This window comes from Megalops cyprinoides, chromosome 8 (assembly GCF_013368585.1).
Source record: "Megalops cyprinoides isolate fMegCyp1 chromosome 8, fMegCyp1.pri, whole genome shotgun sequence".
In the NCBI taxonomy this organism is placed as follows: domain Eukaryota; kingdom Metazoa; phylum Chordata; class Actinopteri; order Elopiformes; family Megalopidae; genus Megalops; species Megalops cyprinoides.
In genome coordinates, this window is record NC_050590.1 from 848,764 (window position 1) to 866,205 (window position 17,442).

At 48.9% G+C, this 17,442-nt stretch overlaps 1 protein-coding gene across 1 annotated transcript; it reads left to right on the plus strand.

Annotated features, from left to right (window-relative positions):
- Positions 1 to 4,586: 4,586 nt before the first annotated feature.
- On the plus strand, positions 4,587 to 17,189 carry si:ch211-216l23.2 (uncharacterized protein LOC565061 homolog; the record flags this gene model as incomplete). Its single annotated transcript, XM_036535520.1, has 8 exons — positions 4,587 to 5,126; positions 5,349 to 5,432; positions 8,332 to 8,411; positions 9,788 to 9,920; positions 12,514 to 12,713; positions 14,213 to 14,485; positions 15,295 to 15,456; positions 17,074 to 17,189. Coding segments are annotated over exons 1-8 (1,107 nt in total), but the record flags the coding sequence as incomplete, so codon positions are not given.
- Between the last annotated feature and the right edge of the window lie 253 nt (positions 17,190 to 17,442).

The following is a 17,442-nucleotide window of genomic DNA, read 5'->3' on the forward strand; positions in this document are numbered from 1 at the left end:
AGGAGGTTTTCCTAAAGATGAAAGCACGCCGGCGGCTAAGTCCTCGCGTAGACGGAGCAGTTTTTGTGACGTATAATTACATAAATAAGAAGGAGGTTTTCCTATAGATTAAAAACACGCCGGCGGCTAAGTCTTCGCGTAGACGGAGCAGTGTTTGTGACGTATAACTACATCAATAAGAAGGAGGTTTTCCTAAAGATGAAAGCACGCCGGCGGCTAAGTCTTCGCGTAGACGGAGCAGTGTTTGTGACGTATAACTACATCAATAAGAAGGAGGTTTTCCTAAAGATTAAAGCACGCCGGCGGCTAAGTCCTCGCGTAGACGGAGCAGTTTTTGTGACGTATAACTACATCAATAAGAAGGAGGTTTTCCTAAAGATGAAAGCACGCCGGCGGCTAAGTCCTCGCGTAGACAGAGCAGTTTTTGTGACGTATAACTACATCAATAAGAAGGAGGTTTTCCTAAAGATGAAAGCACGCCGGCGGCTAAGTCCTCGCGTAGACGGAGCAGTTTTTGTGACGTATAACTACATCAATAAGAAGGAGGTTTTCCTAAAGATGAAAGCACGCCGGCGGCTAAGTCTTCGCGTAGACGGAGCAGTTTTTGTGACGTATAACTACATCAATAAGAAGGAGGTTTTCCTAAAGATGAAAGCACGCCGGCGGCTAAGTCCTCGCGTAGACGGAGCAGTTTTTGTGACGTATAACTACATCAATAAGAAGGAGGTTTTCCTAAAGATGAAAGCACGCCGGCGGCTAAGTCCTCGCGTAGACAGAGCAGTTTTTGTGACGTATAACTACATCAATAAGAAGGAGGTTTTCCTAAAGATGAAAGCACGCCGGCGGCTAAGTCCTCGCGTAGACAGAGCAGTTTTTGTGACGTATAACTACATCAATAAGAAGGAGGTTTTCCTAAAGATGAAAGCACGCCGGCGGCTAAGTCCTCGCGTAGACGGAGCAGTTTTTGTGACGTATAACTACATCAATAAGAAGGAGGTTTTCCTAAAGATGAAAGCACGCCGGCGGCTAAGTCCTCGCGTAGACAGAGCAGTTTTTGTGACGTATAACTACATCATTAAGAAGGAGGTTTTCCTAAAGATGAAAGCACGCCGGCGGCTAAGTCTTCGCGTAGACAGAGCAGTTTTTGTGACGTATAATTACATAAATAAGAAGGAGGTTTTCCTATAGATTAAAAACACGCCGGCGGCTAAGTCTTCGCGTAGACGGAGCAGTTTTTGTGACGTATAACTACATCAATAAGAAGGAGGTTTTCCTATAGATTAAAAACACGCCGGCGGCTAAGTCTTCGCGTAGACAGAGCAGTTTTTGTGACGTATAATTACATAAATAAGAAGGAGGTTTTCCTATAGATTAAAAACACGCCGGCGGCTAAGTCTCCGCGTAGACGGAGCAGGCCGACTGACTTCGGAATATAACGTACGATGATGGGTGAGGGGCCCTACAATTAGCGATGACCCTCGAGGGCCCTCGGTCATCATTGTACGTACGATGATAGGTGAGGGGCCCTACAATTAGCGATGACCCTCGAGGGCCCTCGGTCATCATTGTACGTACGATGATAGGTGAGGGGCCCTACAATTAGCGATGACCCTCGATGGCCCTCGCTCATCATTGTACGTACGATGATAGGTGAGGGGCCCTACAATTAGCGATGACCCTCGAGGGCCCTCGCTCATCACTGTACGTTATATACCTTTACCTGAAGCTGAGCGCGCCCCGGATAGTTAGCGGTACGTTTTTTTAGCACGCTGTACACATTCTGAACCTCTACAGTCATCGCCTGTCTAAATTTGTGGAGTATCCACCACAAGGTTGTGACCTCAGTACCTACCAGTCAAGCCGAAAGTCTTTAGATACAGCGCCGGCACCTCCTTTCGCTCGGCAGTTGGGATCAGAGGTGCGTTTTGGGTAACCGCTCCCAGGCCATAGGCCATAGGCCATAGGCTGATAGGCCAGCGTCCCGTCACCTGGACTACAACACGGGTCACCAGTAACACACACCACGCACACACCAGATTCTTTAACCAGATCGCTTACTGAAATCACGTCTAAATAAGAACAGGAACGCTATATGTCTCCTTGCGGTGAAAGATTTCACTTTTACACCGAAAAAATCCCCCTTACCACCCATAGGGTCACCATGTCATGCTGGTTATGACGGAGAACTACAGACACATGCTTGTCTTATTGTTTCATTTCTTAGGTTAGCGCTATTACGATGCCGTTAGCTAAGCGTTCGATATGAAAGGCTGAACGGCAGTACTAATATTTTTAAAATGAAAAAATCCCCCTTACCACCCATAGGGTCGCCATGTCCTGTTGGTTATGACGGAGAACTACAGACACATGCTTGTCTTATTGTTTCATTTCTTAGGTTAGCGCTATAACGGTGCAGTTAGCTAAGCGTTCGATATGAAAAGCTGAACGGCAGTACTAATATTTTTAAAATGGAAAAATCCCCCTTACCACCCATAGGGTCGCCATGTCTTGCCGGTTATGACGGAGAACTACAGACACATGCTTGTCTTATGGTTTCATTTCTTAGGTTAGCGCTATAACGATGCAGTTAGCTAAGCGTTCGATATGAAAAGCTGAATGGCAGTACTAATATTTTTAAAATGAAAAAATCCCCCTTACCACCCATAGGGTCGCCATGTCCTGCCGGTTATGATGGAAAACTACAGACACATGCTTGTCTTATTGTTTCATTTCTTAGGTTAGCGCTATAACGATGCAGTTAGCTAAGCGTTCGATATGAAAAGCTGAATGGCAGTACTAATATTTTTAAAATGAAAAAATCCCCCTTACCACCCATAGGGTCGCCATGTCCTGCCGGTTATGACGGAGAACTACAGACACATGTGTAAGCGGCTCTGGGTAAGAGCTAACGCTACATGCTAATAATGTAATGTAATGAGCAGGGGCTCGTAACTGGAAGGTTGCTGGTTCGATCCCAGCTGTATAAACGGATAAAACCGTACCCCGTGTAAGCGGCTCTGGGTAAGAGCTAATGCTACGTGCTAATAATGTAATGTAATGTAATGAGTAGGGGCTCGTAACTGGAAGGTTGCTGGTTCGATCCCAGCTGTATAAACGGATAAAACTGTACCCCGTGTAAGCGGCTCTGGGTAAGAGCTAATGCTACGTGCTAATAATGTAATGTAATGTAATGAGTAGGGGCTCGTAACTGGAAGGTTGCTGGTTCGATCCCAGCTGTATAAACGGATAAAACCGTAACCCGTGTAAGCGGCTCTGGGTAAGAGCTAACGCTACATGCTAATAATGTAATGTAATGAGCAGGGGCTCGTAACTGGAAGGTTGCTGGTTCGATCCCAGCTGTATAAACGGATAAAACTGTACCCCGTGTAAGCGGCTCTGGGTAAGAGCTAATGCTACGTGCTAATAATGTAATGTAATGTAATGAGTAGGGGCTCGTAACTGGAAGGTTGCTGGTTCGATCCCAGCTGTATAAACGGATAAAACCGTAACCTGTGTGAGCAGCTCTGGGTAAGAGCTAATGCTACATGCTAATAATGTAATGTAATGAGCAGGGGCTCGTAACTGGAAGGTTGCTGGTTCGATCCCAGCTGTATAAACGGATAAAACCGTACCCCGTGTAAGCGGCTCTGGGTAAGAGCTAATGCTACGTGCTAATAATGTAATGTAATGTAATGAGTAGGGGCTCGTAACTGGAAGGTTGCTGGTTCGATCCCAGCTGTATAAACGGATAAAACTGTACCCCGTGTAAGCGGCTCTGGGTAAGAGCTAATGCTACGTGCTAATAATGTAATGTAATGTAATGAGTAGGGGCTCGTAACTGGAAGGTTGCTGGTTCGATCCCAGCTGTATAAACGGATAAAACCGTAACCCGTGTAAGCGGCTCTGGGTAAGAGCTAACGCTACATGCTAATAATGTAATGTAATGAGCAGGGGCTCGTAACTGGAAGGTTGCTGGTTCGATCCCAGCTGTATAAACGGATAAAACTGTACCCCGTGTAAGCGGCTCTGGGTAAGAGCTAATGCTACGTGCTAATAATGTAATGTAATGTAATGAGTAGGGGCTCGTAACTGGAAGGTTGCTGGTTCGATCCCAGCTGTATAAACGGATAAAACCGTAACCTGTGTGAGCAGCTCTGGGTAAGAGCTAATGCTACATGCTAATAATGTAATGTAATGAGCAGGGGCTCGTAACTGGAAGGTTGCTGGTTTGATCCCAGCTGTATAAACGGATAAAACTGTACCCCGTGTAAGCGGCTCTGGGTAAGAGCTAATGCTACGTGCTAATAATGTAATGTAATGTAATGAGCAGGGGCTAAACGCTAATAATATAATGTAATGTAATGAGCAGGGGCTCATAAATGCAAGGTTGCTGGTTCGATCCCAGCTGTATAAACTGATAAAACTGTACCCCGTGCAAGCGGCTCTGGCTAACAGCTAACGCTAAACGACAGTAATATCATCCCAGCCGGCAGGGGGCGCTACGAAAAGAAAAGCACCCCGATCAGAAAGCGATTTCGTCGTCTTGTTCTTTTTTTCTTCTTCTTCTATGGTGTCGTTCCCGATCCTACCCCCTCAGCGCCTGACACCGGATCAGCTTGGAGCCGTTTTCTCGTCGTCACCGAGCCGAGGAGAGGGGAGGCTCACAGCTGATCCTGGGTCAGCGGGACAGGGAGTTTAAAGCCCCTGCGCGGCTCGGTGCTGCTTGTGAGCTTTAGCCGGGGAGAGGGGGGACGTCGATTGACGGTCGCAATCCAGCAGATCAGCAATCAAAAGTATAGCGATCGTGGAGCTTTTTCCGAGTGCATTTGTACAGATCTGGGTTCAGTCGTGGGGGGGGGGATATGCCAGTCGGCAAGGCTAACCGCGCTCGGCTAGGCTAGCTATCCGATCACGTAGAGCGTTTGCGTCCACCGCCGTTGCGCGACAATCACAGCGACGCGAAAGGCCGGTTCGGTTGTCTCTCTCTCTCTCTCTCTCTCTCTCTCTCCCTCTCTCCCCCCTTCCCTCCCCTCCCCTGGATCCGCGTCGGATCAGCTAACCCTTACGATGTCAACGTGGGTGAAGGCACCGGGCGGCCGCCGGGCCCCGCCGATACCGAACGGAGGGTAAGCGTGGTCCCCCGGGGGGGAACCGGCGCGGCGGCGGACGCCGATTTCGGGGTTCCGATCTCTCTCCCCCCCTCCCTCCCCCCGATCCTCGTCGTCCATTTTCGTCCCCTCTTCCCTCTCTCCTCTCTCCCCCCCTCTCCTCTCTCCTCCTTACCCGATCTCTCCTCTCTCCCCCCTCTCCTCTCTCCTCCTTACCCGATCTCTCCGCTCGCCCCGCAGGAATCTCAAGCCCCACAGGCCGTTCCGGAGAGCGCCTTACCCGGCGAGAGAGGACCGGGGCGACCCGCAGGAGGAGCCGCAAAGGTCAGAGCTAACAAAACGAGCTAAAACCGACGCTAACCCCCCCCCCGATCCTTCTGAAATCTAACACCCATCGACGAAAAACAACCACATATCTGCTCATGACAACTCAGCACGCTAATTTATAGATATTAATATTGAAAAACGTGTCTGAGAGTGTGATCAAACCGGGAATAGCTAGAAACTAATATCTGTGATTCAGTGTTCATATTTGCTAGCTAACGAGACACATTCTCCTGTTCCTCTCGAAAGGCGACCATATTTTTTAAAAAAATACACATTTTATCCTAAAGGGATGCTCGTGTAGTTTAATAATAACACACAATAATAATAATAATAATAATAATGTTGTATATTTATTGGAACTGGAGAAGTCCATAGGTGTTGAAGGTGAGGCTGGATGATAATGTCAGAAAGGGGGTTATACTCTTCCAGGGAGATAGGGAGGGAGGCAGGTTAGTTAAACTTGTATCTTGGGATGGGGTTGCAACACACACACACACACACACACACACACACATTCACATTCTTGCACACACACGTACACTTTGGTTTGACCCCCAGTCCCAAATATGAAACGTTAAATTTACATCACAGTACATGAGTTAAACGAGCAACAACATCAGAGCAGGCTAACAGTTCCCAGATCAGTGAGTGTGAGCGCAACACCATTCAGGCGCTACCACGAGTTAGCTTTGTGCTAATCTGAAACTAGACAGCCTCAAAAACTGAGGGAAGCCAAGTACACACACTACCATATATCACACACACTCACTAGATCACAGTATCCATAACACATCGCTATGCTACAAGCTATCTTTGTGCTAATCTGAAACTAGACAGCCTAGAAACCAAGGGAGGTCAAGTACACACACTACCATATATCACACACACTCACTAGATCACAGTATCCATAACACATCGCTGTGCTACAAGATAGCAATTGTGCTAATCTGAAACTAGACAGCCTAGAAAACTAAGGTAGGTCAAGTACACTCACTAGATCACAGTATCCATAACACATTGCTATGCTACAAGCTAGTTTTGTGCTAATCTGAAACTAGACAGCCTCAAAAACTAAGGGAGGTCAAGTACACACACTACCATATATCACACACACTCACTAGATCACAGTATCCATAACACATCGCTGTGCTACAAGCTAGCAATTGTGCTAATCTGAAACTAGACAGCCTCAAAAACTGAGGGAAGCCAAGTACACACACTACCATATATCACACACACTCACTAGATCACAGTATCCATATTGCAACATGATACTACAATGATATTTCAGGTTATCTTGCGCTAATATGAAACTAGCCATCTTAGAATGCTAAGGGAAGTCAAGCATATATGCTACCATACATCGGATAACAGCGTGGTTGTTTGAGACTGCAGTACTGTGTGGCGCTGATCCCAGGTCAGTTGAGACTGTGATAGGAGGGTACTGCTGGCTGCAGTAGGTGGATTGTTGCTGATCCCAGGTCAGTTGAGACTGGTAAGTGGGTACTGCTGGCTGCAGTGGATGTTGCTGATCCCAGGTCAGTTGAGACTGTGGTAGGTGGATGTTGCTGATCCCAGGTCAGTTGAGACTATCATAGGTGGGTACTGCTGGCTGCAGTAGGTGGATGTTGCTGATCCCAGGTCAGTTGAGGCTGCAGTAGGTGGATGTTGCTGATCCCAGGTCAGTTGAGACTATCATAGGTGGGTACTGCTGGCTGCAGTAGGTGGATGTTGCTGATCCCAGGTCAGCTGAGACTGTGGTAGGTGGGTACTGCTGGCTGCAGTAGATGGATGTTGCTGATCCCAGGTCAGTTGAGACTATAATAGGTGGGTACTGCTGGCTGCAGCAGGTGGATGTTGCTGATCCCAGGTCAGTTGAGACTGTGATAGGTGAGTACTGCTGACTGCAGTAGGTGGATGTTGCTGATCCCAGGTCAGTTGAGACTGTAGTAGGTGGATGTTGTTGATCCCAGGTCAGTTGAAACTGTAGTAGGTGGATGTTGCTGATCCCAGGTCAGCTGAGGCTGCGGTAGGTGGGTACTGCTAGCTGCAGTAGCTGGATGTTGCTGATCCCAGGTCAGTTGAGGCTGCCGTAGGTGAATGGCACTGAACTCAGGTCAGTTGAAATTGCAGTATGTGGGTACTGCTGGCTGCAGTAGGTGGATGTTGCTGATCCCAGGTCAGTTGAGACTGTGGTAGGTGGATGTTGCTGATCCCAGGTCAGTTGAGACTGTGATAGGTGGGTACTGCTGGCTGCAGTAGATAGATGTTGCTGATCCCAGGTCAGCTGAGACTATGATAGGTGGGTACAGCTGGCGGCAGTAGGTGGATGTTGCTGATCCCAGGTCAGTTGAGGTTGCGGTAGGTAGGTACTGCTGGCTGCAGTAGCTGGATGGCACTGATCCCAGGTCAGTTGAGGCTGTGATAGGTGAGTACTGCTGGCCGCAGTAGCTGGATGTTGCTGATCCCAGGTCAGTTGAGACTGTAGTAGGTGGATGTTGCTCGATCCCAGGTCAGTTGAGGCCGCAGTAGGTGGATGTTGCTCGATCCCAGGTCAGTTGAGGCCACAGTAGGTGGACGTCGCTGATCCCAGGTCAGTTGAAGTTGCGGTAGGTAGGTACTGCTGGCTGCAGTAGGTGGATGTCGCTGATCCCAGGTCAGTTGAGACCGCAGTAGGTGGATGTCGCTAGATCCCAGGTCAGTTGAGGCCGCAGTAGGTGGACGTCGCTGGTCCCAGGTCAGTTGAGGCCGCAGTAGGTGGACGTCGCTGATCCCAGGTCAGTTGAGGCCGCAGCAGGTGAACGGCACACGCTTCAGCCAGGTGACCCGAGCTTCAGATTTCCACCCTGCCCTCTCGGCCCCCGCGGTTACCATCCGGCTTCTCTCGCGCCCGCAGCTTCGAGGAGGCCTTGGACCAGCAGCTGGACTATTCTGCCGGCTGCAGTGACTACGAGAGATACCAGCACGTCCAAAAAGGTGAGACTGGAGAAGAGCTAACGCTAAATTGACGTATGACTAGTAATATTGGTGGTAGTCTTCCCAGCTAACACACAGAGGATATACTTCAGCATACATTTACGTTTATTCATTTAGCAGACGCGTTTATCCAAAGCGACTTACGTAGGCTACAGCTCTTTACAATGTTATCCATTTATACAGCTGGATATTTACTGTGGTTCTAGAGAAGAGCTAACGCTAAATTGACGTATGACTAGTAATATTGGTGGTAGTCTTCCCAGCTAACACACAGAGGATATACGTCAACATACATTTACGTTTATTCATTTAGCAGACGCGTTTATCCAAAGCGACTTACATAGGCTACAGCTCTTTACAATGTTATCCATTTATACAGCTGGATATTTACTGAGGCAACTGTGGGTTAAGAACCTTGCCCAAGGGTACAGCAGCAGTGTCCCAGCCGGGATCGTACTGGCGACCTTTCGGTTACGAGTCCTGCTCCTTAACCACTGTGCTACGCTGCGGGCTACGGATCTGAATGCGTCTTGGGTGCGTTCACACCTGTACTTCGATCGGACCACCTAAGGCGCATTTTAGTGCTAGATGTGAACACAGCCGCTGTTACCGTCAGCGATGTTGATAAGGAGCGGGGCTTGTAAGTAACCAAAAGGCTGCTGGTTCGATTCCCCCCGCTGGGGCTCTGCTGCCGTACCCTCGGGGCGAGGCGCTCAACCCAGAATATCCACAGTAAATACCCGGCTGTATAAACAGATAAAACTCTAACCTGTGTAAGCGGCTCTGGATAACGCTAAATGACTGTAATATAATCAAACCGCTAATCATGCTATATAGAGTCCGTAAGAACTAAGCAGTATAAGTCAGTAATATGAATATTAGTCATATTTTGTCCGTTTTTTTTCTCTGCATATAAGTTAGTTATGTTGGGGGGGGGGTCTCTATTACATTACATTACATTACATATATTTAGCGTTAGCTCTTATCCAGAGCAACTTCCAGCACAAGAGAACAGAAGTGTAAGCATTTAAGCTGAACGAACAACATTGTCAGACCATATATATATATATAATAAATATATAAACCATAAATATTTATATATTCTTTGTTCTTCTGGGTGACCATGCCTGTCAAGTTTGAAGTTTATTGTCATATACTTCATAACAATGCAACATTATTAGCAGTAATGAGATTGTTAGCCTCGGAGCCAACTCAATTTTACGTAATAAATAAGTAAGATAGTAGTATAAGTCGAAATGAGGCATGTAAGTAAGTTCCGCTAAAGTGCGGTGACCGCTAGCAGTCGGCGCCGATACAGTTAAAGTGACTAGCGGCAAACGGTGGTGAACATTAGCTTCCCCCTTTCTCCCGCCAAGCCCCGCCCAAGGGCTACGCGCCCCCCGCGGACCGACGCTCCGCCCTCTACCAGCGCTTCTACGCGCAGCTCCGGGAAGACCAGGACCGCAGGCCGGCCGACTGCGTCATCCTGTCCATGAGCACCCAGAACATGTGAGTACGTCCGCCCCCTCCCCGCCCCCCCGCCGGCCGGTTAGGGCGAGGGTCACGCCGGAAACGAGAAGGAGTGGGTCGTCCTTAAACGCTCCGCCCGCTCGTCTCCGGTCGGACGGGACGGGTCACGACGCGGGGCCTGGGGCTAATAAGAAGCCCGGGGGCGGGGGGAGGGGGGCAGGGGCCAGAGAATACACCCTGGAGGGGTATTTTTGGGGGGGGGGACGACGACGTCCAGGGCCGTCTCAGACTCACCCTTCTTTCCGAGTCCTTTCCAACACTCCAGCGTTCACGTCTCACACAAACGCAAGTCAGCGCTAAAAAAGAAAATCTATTCCCGTGTTTCCCAACCCTGCTCCTGAAGGCACACCGTCCTGCATATCCTCTATGTATCCTTCCTGCTTGACTACATCAGGTGTGCTCAGCTAATCGCTAATCGAAAGTGCCGCCGATGAGTTCAGTCAGATAGGTAGAGCAGGGATAGATAGAACAGCGTTTCCCAACCCTGCTCCTGGAGGCACACCGTCCTGCATATCTTCTATGTATCCTTCCTGCTTGACTACATCAGGTGTGCTCAGCTAATCAAAAGTGCCACCGATGAGTTCAGTCAGATAGGTAGAGCAGGGATAGATAAAACAGCGTTTCCCAACCCTGCTCCTGAAGGCACACCGTCCTGCATATCTTCTATCTCCGTGTTTCCCAACCCTGCTCCTGAAGGCACACCGTCCTGCATATCCTCTATGTATCCTTCCTGCTTGACTACATCAGGTGTGCTCAGCTAATCGCTAATCGAAAGCGCCGCCGATGAGTTCAGTCAGGTAGGTAGAGCAGGGATAGATAGAAGATATGCAGGACGGTGCGCCTTCAGGAGCAGGGTTGGGAAACGCTGCTCTATCCCATTAGCTTACCAAACCTCACACTCCGCTTAAATGGGGGGAAAAAATAATTTATAATTTGAGATATATAAAAACGCAGGTACACCTTTTGTACGCTTTCACGGCAGCCGACGGAAGCGTCTCCCTGTCCCGCGCCAGACCCGCCCCAGACCCGCCCCAGAAACGCTACGCGCGTCAGGTTAAACCCTGAACATCCAGCCAGCGCGCTAGGCTAACACGATATCAGGCCGGCCAGAGCTCTGGCGTCTTACTTTGGTCTGAGCAATGTCATAAACCTCTCCCCCCCCACCACCCCACACACACCCCACACACACACACACACACACACACACGTAAATGACTCCTGTACATATCTATACATATAATAACTTACACGGCATAAAAGAAATTTGCCTGTCGCATCACGAAATGTGCTAATGTTTTTTTGTTTGGGGGTGTAATCTTTCATTTTTTACTATTGTTCACTAGCAAACTTGTATTTTAAAACCGATTACTTGCAAAAAATAAATGTGACGTGAAACTGCTAATGCTAACTGCTAACTGCTAACTTGACATTACAAGTTTATACATATTCCAAGTAGCGCTGTGATCGGTATACTGCATATGTATGTATAAAGTCAGCATATATAAATGTATTGCTCATTTTTGTCACTGAAGTGTTACTCGCAAAATCTGCGATGGATGTTTCGGGGGTGTAACGCTGCACACTCATGTTACACGCTAACATAAAAACAGACCAAGCCTGCCTACCTAAATGGCATTACACGGTATTACATCGCCTAAAAGGCATTACACGACATGAGCTCACCCTAAAAGGCACAACGCAATATTAGGTCGTCTAAATAGTGTTACACGGCGGTAGATTACCTTTCCTAAATGGCATTACACAGTAATGGATAACCTGAAAGGCATTACACGATACTAGTTTGTCTAAAAAAGTGTTACACGGTGGTAGATTACCTACCTAAATGGCATTACACAGTAATGGATAACCTGAAAGGCATTACACGATGCTAGTTTGTCTAAAAAAGTGTTACACGGTGGTAGATTACCTACCTAAATGGCATTACACAGTATTGGATTACCTAAAAGGCATTACACAATACTAGATCATCTAAAAAGTGTTACACTTTGCTAGATTACCTACCTAAATTGCATTACACAATATTACATCACCTTCAAGGTGTTACAGTGGTACGTTACCTACCTGAATGGCATTACACAGTTTTGTATTACCTAAAAGGCATTACACAATACTAGATCATCTAAAAAGCGTTACACAGTGGTAGATTACCTACCTAAATTGCATTACACAATATTAGATCACCTTCAAGGTGTTACACAATATTAGGTCACCTTAAAGGTGTTACAGCGGTACGTTACCTACCTGAGTGGCATTACACAGGCTATGGCTAAATGATAACGGCTAAATGATAGCAATGTAGCAATGTAATTCATGTAGCCGATGCAATTTCGAGCTTTAAAAGCGTAGATACGGAGGGTAAGGGTATAGCTACCCTTTCAGAGACACTTCACACAAACACACACACACACACACACACACACACACACACACACACACACACACACACACACACACACACGGCCTCTGTGCGGCAGAGGTCAGTAACCCCCCGCCTTGTCTTCTTCTTCTTCTTCTTCTTCCTCTCCTCCTCCTTCTTCCTCTTCTCCTCAAGGGATTACGCCCAGTTGATAGGCCGCCGCCTGCGAGAGCGTGAGCTCGGCGTGGCGGCGGTCGCCCTGCGGGCGGAGTCGGGCCTGACCCGGGCCCTTCAGGAGGTGCGGTCCGAGGGCTCGCCGTTTTGTATTCTCGTGGAGCAGGCTAACGTAGAGCTGTCGTCGTGCACGGTTATCATTTTTTCCGAGTCGCTCAAAAGTAAGTCTCCGCCCCCCGCCCCCCGTTCCCCGTCTACCCCCAACACACCCCCCACCCCCGACACCCAACACCACCCACCCCTTCAAAAACAAAAAAAACCCAACAAAAAACACTACGCTCAACCCAAACAAACAAAAAAAAACTCTCAACGACAAACTTCAACTATATCGCTAGGCTAATAAAGACGAAAACGCCCGAAGCGTGCTAGCTAAAAGTCTCGAGGTAACGAGGTGTACCCGAGGTAGTAAGCTTGGTGTAAAACTGTGAAATGTGTGCAGTGTTCGCATATCGAAGCTGTGTGCAAGGCTATATTAAAACCAGTTAAGATTAAGAGATGCCTCACGCTTCAGGAAGGTCCACACATTCGTGACTGTAAAGGGTAAAGGTTTGTAACGGTTCACTCGCGGGGGGGGGGGTTTTTTCCCCGCACGCGGCAGAACGTCAAGGACGCTCCGAAGCTGAGCGCCGCCGCGAACGATTTATCGGTAGATCGTTTGAATCGGTCTGTATTTGGGGAATGTTTTTGGGGTGGAAATGGGGTTTTCCGGGACCAGGATCGCGGGGTTTTCGCGCGGCCCCTCTCTACAGCTACGCGTCCTTGGCGTTCTGCTCGGCGAAAAAAGACGTCGCCCCGCCCCCCCCCCACACCTCCGCCTTCCCAAAAACCCTCAGCCCCCGCGGGTTGGGCCCGCACGGGCCATCACTGACAACCACTTTAGCTTCAGATTGGTTTAGCGTTGAAATGGCAAAACGCTCATTTTCAATAACGCTGAAACATTGCTACGGATATGAAACTTTTAAAATGTGTAAAACGGATACACCCCTGTGCAAAATGTCCTGCTTACGTAAAACGCCAAATCTTACAGGAAATAAAAGTAAAAATCCACTTAATTATGCCAAAAAAAAACACGTAAGTAACACATTAAAACGTTGCAGCACTACAACAGCGTACCGAAATGTACCTGCCATGTTTAGGGCTTTGTGGACACCCAAGGGATTCTGGGATTTCTGAAGTCCTCCGAGACACGGGAACTCCACCATTGATAATACAGAGACTGGACTGTGCCATGTGTTATCGGGGGGTGGACCGGGCCGCATGTTGCCGGAGGGAGGATTGTACCATGTGTTATCGAGGGGGGTGACCGAGCCACATGTTGTCGGAGGGAGGATTGTACCATGTTTTATCGAGGGGTGGACCGAGCCATGTGTTGTCGAAGGGGGTGGACTGTACCATGTGTAGTTGAGGAACGGACTGAGCCATTTGTTGTAGTGGGGAGGACTATGTCATACTTTATTCACTAAAGGGCTGTTCCATATGTTGGTGAGTGCTAGACCGTATCATGTAATGGGTTGGTCCTGGGCCGTACCACATCCAGAAGGGGGGTGCCACTTTTTTTTTGTTTTTTTTACGGTGAAGCTGGTCGTCGTGTTCGTTTGTGAAAATACCCGCGTTTGACCTGTCTGTGTCCCGCCCGCCCCCGCCCCCCCCCCCCCCGTAGTCCACCGCAACATGCCTAAGGACCAGGCCCTAGATTTCGTGTCGGCGGAATACGCCCGCGTCCGCGCCGAGAAGGACAAGGACCCGGCGGGGCTGGCGGAGGAGGCGGCCAGGATGGCCGACGACTACCTGGAGCGGGAGAAGCGTCCCAGGCACCCCGTTCCCGCGGCGACCCGGCACCTGCTCTCCCTGCTGGCCGAGGGCCTGCACCTCTACCCCGACGAGCTGGGCGAGCTGTCCGACTACCTCCGCACCCGCCGGGACCAGCTGCAAGGTGACTGACTCCGCCCACCTCCCTGCTGGCCAATCAGAGCCAGCATCCCTCTGGCCTAAGGCTTAGGGTTAGGCTTAGGGGAAGGGTTAGGGTTAGGGTTAGGCCTAGGCTTAGGTTTAGGCTTAGTCTTAGGGCTATTTACATTTACATTTATTTATTTAGCAGGTTATGTATTATTATAGTGACCATACAGTATCAGTCAAACATTTGGATACATTTTTCTGTCTTTATTTCAATTTTCCACATTTTAGAATAACAGTAAATACTGTGAAATAACACGAACGGAAAAGTGTTAAACAAATCCAAACTGTCTTATATTTTGATTCTTTAAAGTAGACTAAAATATTTTTATGTTATTAGATTAAATTTATTGGATAAATTCATACATAGGCATCAACTTCACTATTCATATTTGTCTTAGAAACAAATTTCAAACATTTAAACGCAAGTCTTTAGATCAAAATGTCTCTGAACGCTTCTTTCGCACGTTATCTTAATCGGGCGTGTCTAAACTTTTGACTGGCGCCGTATATAGAAAATGTATTAACGTTTATAATATTTTTGGGGTTCTCTGAGTCACCCGAGGGGTACTTTTGGCTATTTAACATCGCAGAAAACATATTCATTAGTAAGAAAAATAGGATTGAAGTGGCAAAATATCACCCGAACAGGAGCGAGTCGTTAAAAACTGTTGAAAATATTGAAATATTAAAATAACTCGTAAAACAGTAGGGTTGTAATGCGGTGATGTAATGTGGTGGTGTAATGGTAGGGATGTCCGTGTCTCGTGACCCCCCCCCGCCCTGCAGGCCCCCCCCCCGAGGTGGACGACGGCTCTTACGCCGTGAGGAGGACGATCCCGCCGAGCGGCCTGGGCAAGCCGCCGCCCCTGCTGCCCACGCCCAGGGACCGGCCCGCCCCCCACCCCGGCTCCGGGGAGCACACCGCCGCCCCCTTGCTGCCGACACCGGGTACCGCACACTCTCTCACACATCGCACACACGCACACACACACCTAGAATTGGTGTAAACGGATTTGGTGACGCCTGGATTACTTATCTTCGCCTATGTCAGTACCCGGTCACCCCATTTCTAGAGCTGGGCGATTAATCGAATTTTATTTTTGTCGTTGTTGAAGTTTGCCGTTTGAAGGTGTATCGTATTAGTTGCCCTACAGGCTGTAATTGTACAAATCTGACAGTACTGTGTCCTCAAACAGACCTTGCTCTCAGCTGAGAACTGTCTCGTTGTGGAACTGTACACATCCTGTCCCCGTACTGTCGCTGTACTTACTGTATGCGCTTTTGTAAGTCGCTTTGGATGAAAGCGTCTGCTAAATAAATAAATGTAAATGTATTTTCAAACACGATTTTGGCTTCCAACAATCATGAAAAGATAATGGAGGCTATTGAGGTAAAACGATTCTTGTGCCGCGTTATTCACCGAAATATAACCCTTTTGTGTGTGTGCGGTCACGGCGGTGCGATTTGCCGTTTAGCGCGTACGCTAAAACCGGTGCGATCAGAAGACTAGATTGGAAAAATTCCAGCTAATGTTAGCTTTGCGGAAACGGCAATTCAACGTTAAAGAATATAGCAAATGCTGACCGGAGACTACGAGAAGCTTAATGACGCTAACGAAAACGTAACGGACCGTGTAACGTGCCACGGGCTACGTAGCGTCAAAATAAGTTACGTGCGAAAGGGTTAAAAGTTCAATAAATGCGCGGTGTTTCCAAAGTCGATGAGCGATCGTGTTAAATAATCGTGATCTCAGTATTGACCGGAATAATCGTGATTATGGGTTTTTGCCATAATCGAGCAGCCCTACCCGTTTCCCCATGTATGAACCCTGAGTTCCCGTTTCCTTCCTTTAGGCTCGTACCCCTAACCCTCTAACCCTCTAACCCTCTAACCCTAACCCCTAACCCCTAACCCCTAACCCAATCTCCCCATTTCCCCACATATGAACACTGACCTCCTGTTTTCCTTCCTTTAGGATCGTACCCCTAACCCTCTAACCCTCTGACCCTCTAACCCTAACCCCTAACCCTTAACCCCTAACCCCTAACCCCTAACCCAATCTCCCCATTTCCCCACATATGAATACTGACCTCCTGTTTCCCTTCCTTTAGGATCGTACCCCTAACCCTCTAACCCTCTAACCCTCTAACCCTCTAACCCTCTAACCCCTAACCCTTAACCCCTAACCCCTAACCCCTAACCCCTAACCCCTAACCCAATCTCCCCATTTCCCCACATATGAACACTGACCTCCTGTTTTCCTTCCTTTAGGATCGTACCCCTAACCCTCTAACCCTCTAACCCTCTGACCCTCTAACCCTAACCCCTAACCCTTAACCCCTAACCCCTAACCCCTAACCTCTAACCCAATCTCCCCATTTCCCCACATATGAATACTGACCTCCTGTTTTCCTTCCTTTAGGATCGCACCCCTAACCCTCTAACCCTCTAACCCTCTGACCCTCTAACCCTAACCCCAACCCCTAACCCTTAACCCCTAACCCCTAACCCAATCTCCCCATTTCCCCACATATGAACACTGACCTCCTCTTTCCCTTCCTTTAGGATCGTACCCCAAGACCAAGCCCCCACCCCTGTTATCGATACAGGGGCGCCCGGGGCCCCCCCTCGGACACCCCCCGCCTCCCCGGGGGCCCCCCCACGGCCCCAGAGGGCCCCCTCCTCCTCCTCCTCGGGGACCCCCGGGGCCCGCCCACGCCCACGGCCACGCCCACGCCCCGGCTCCTCTCCCCCCGCGCGGGGCCCCCCCAACCCGAGGGCCCCCGCCCTCTCTGAAGAGCCTCAAGATGGCCGACCAGCCGGGCCTGCTGCCGCGCCCAGGTTCGCGGCACCCTGCACTTCTCGTTCAACATTACACTACGTTATTAGCGTTTAGCGTTAGCTCTTACCCAGAGCCGCTCACACAGGTTACAG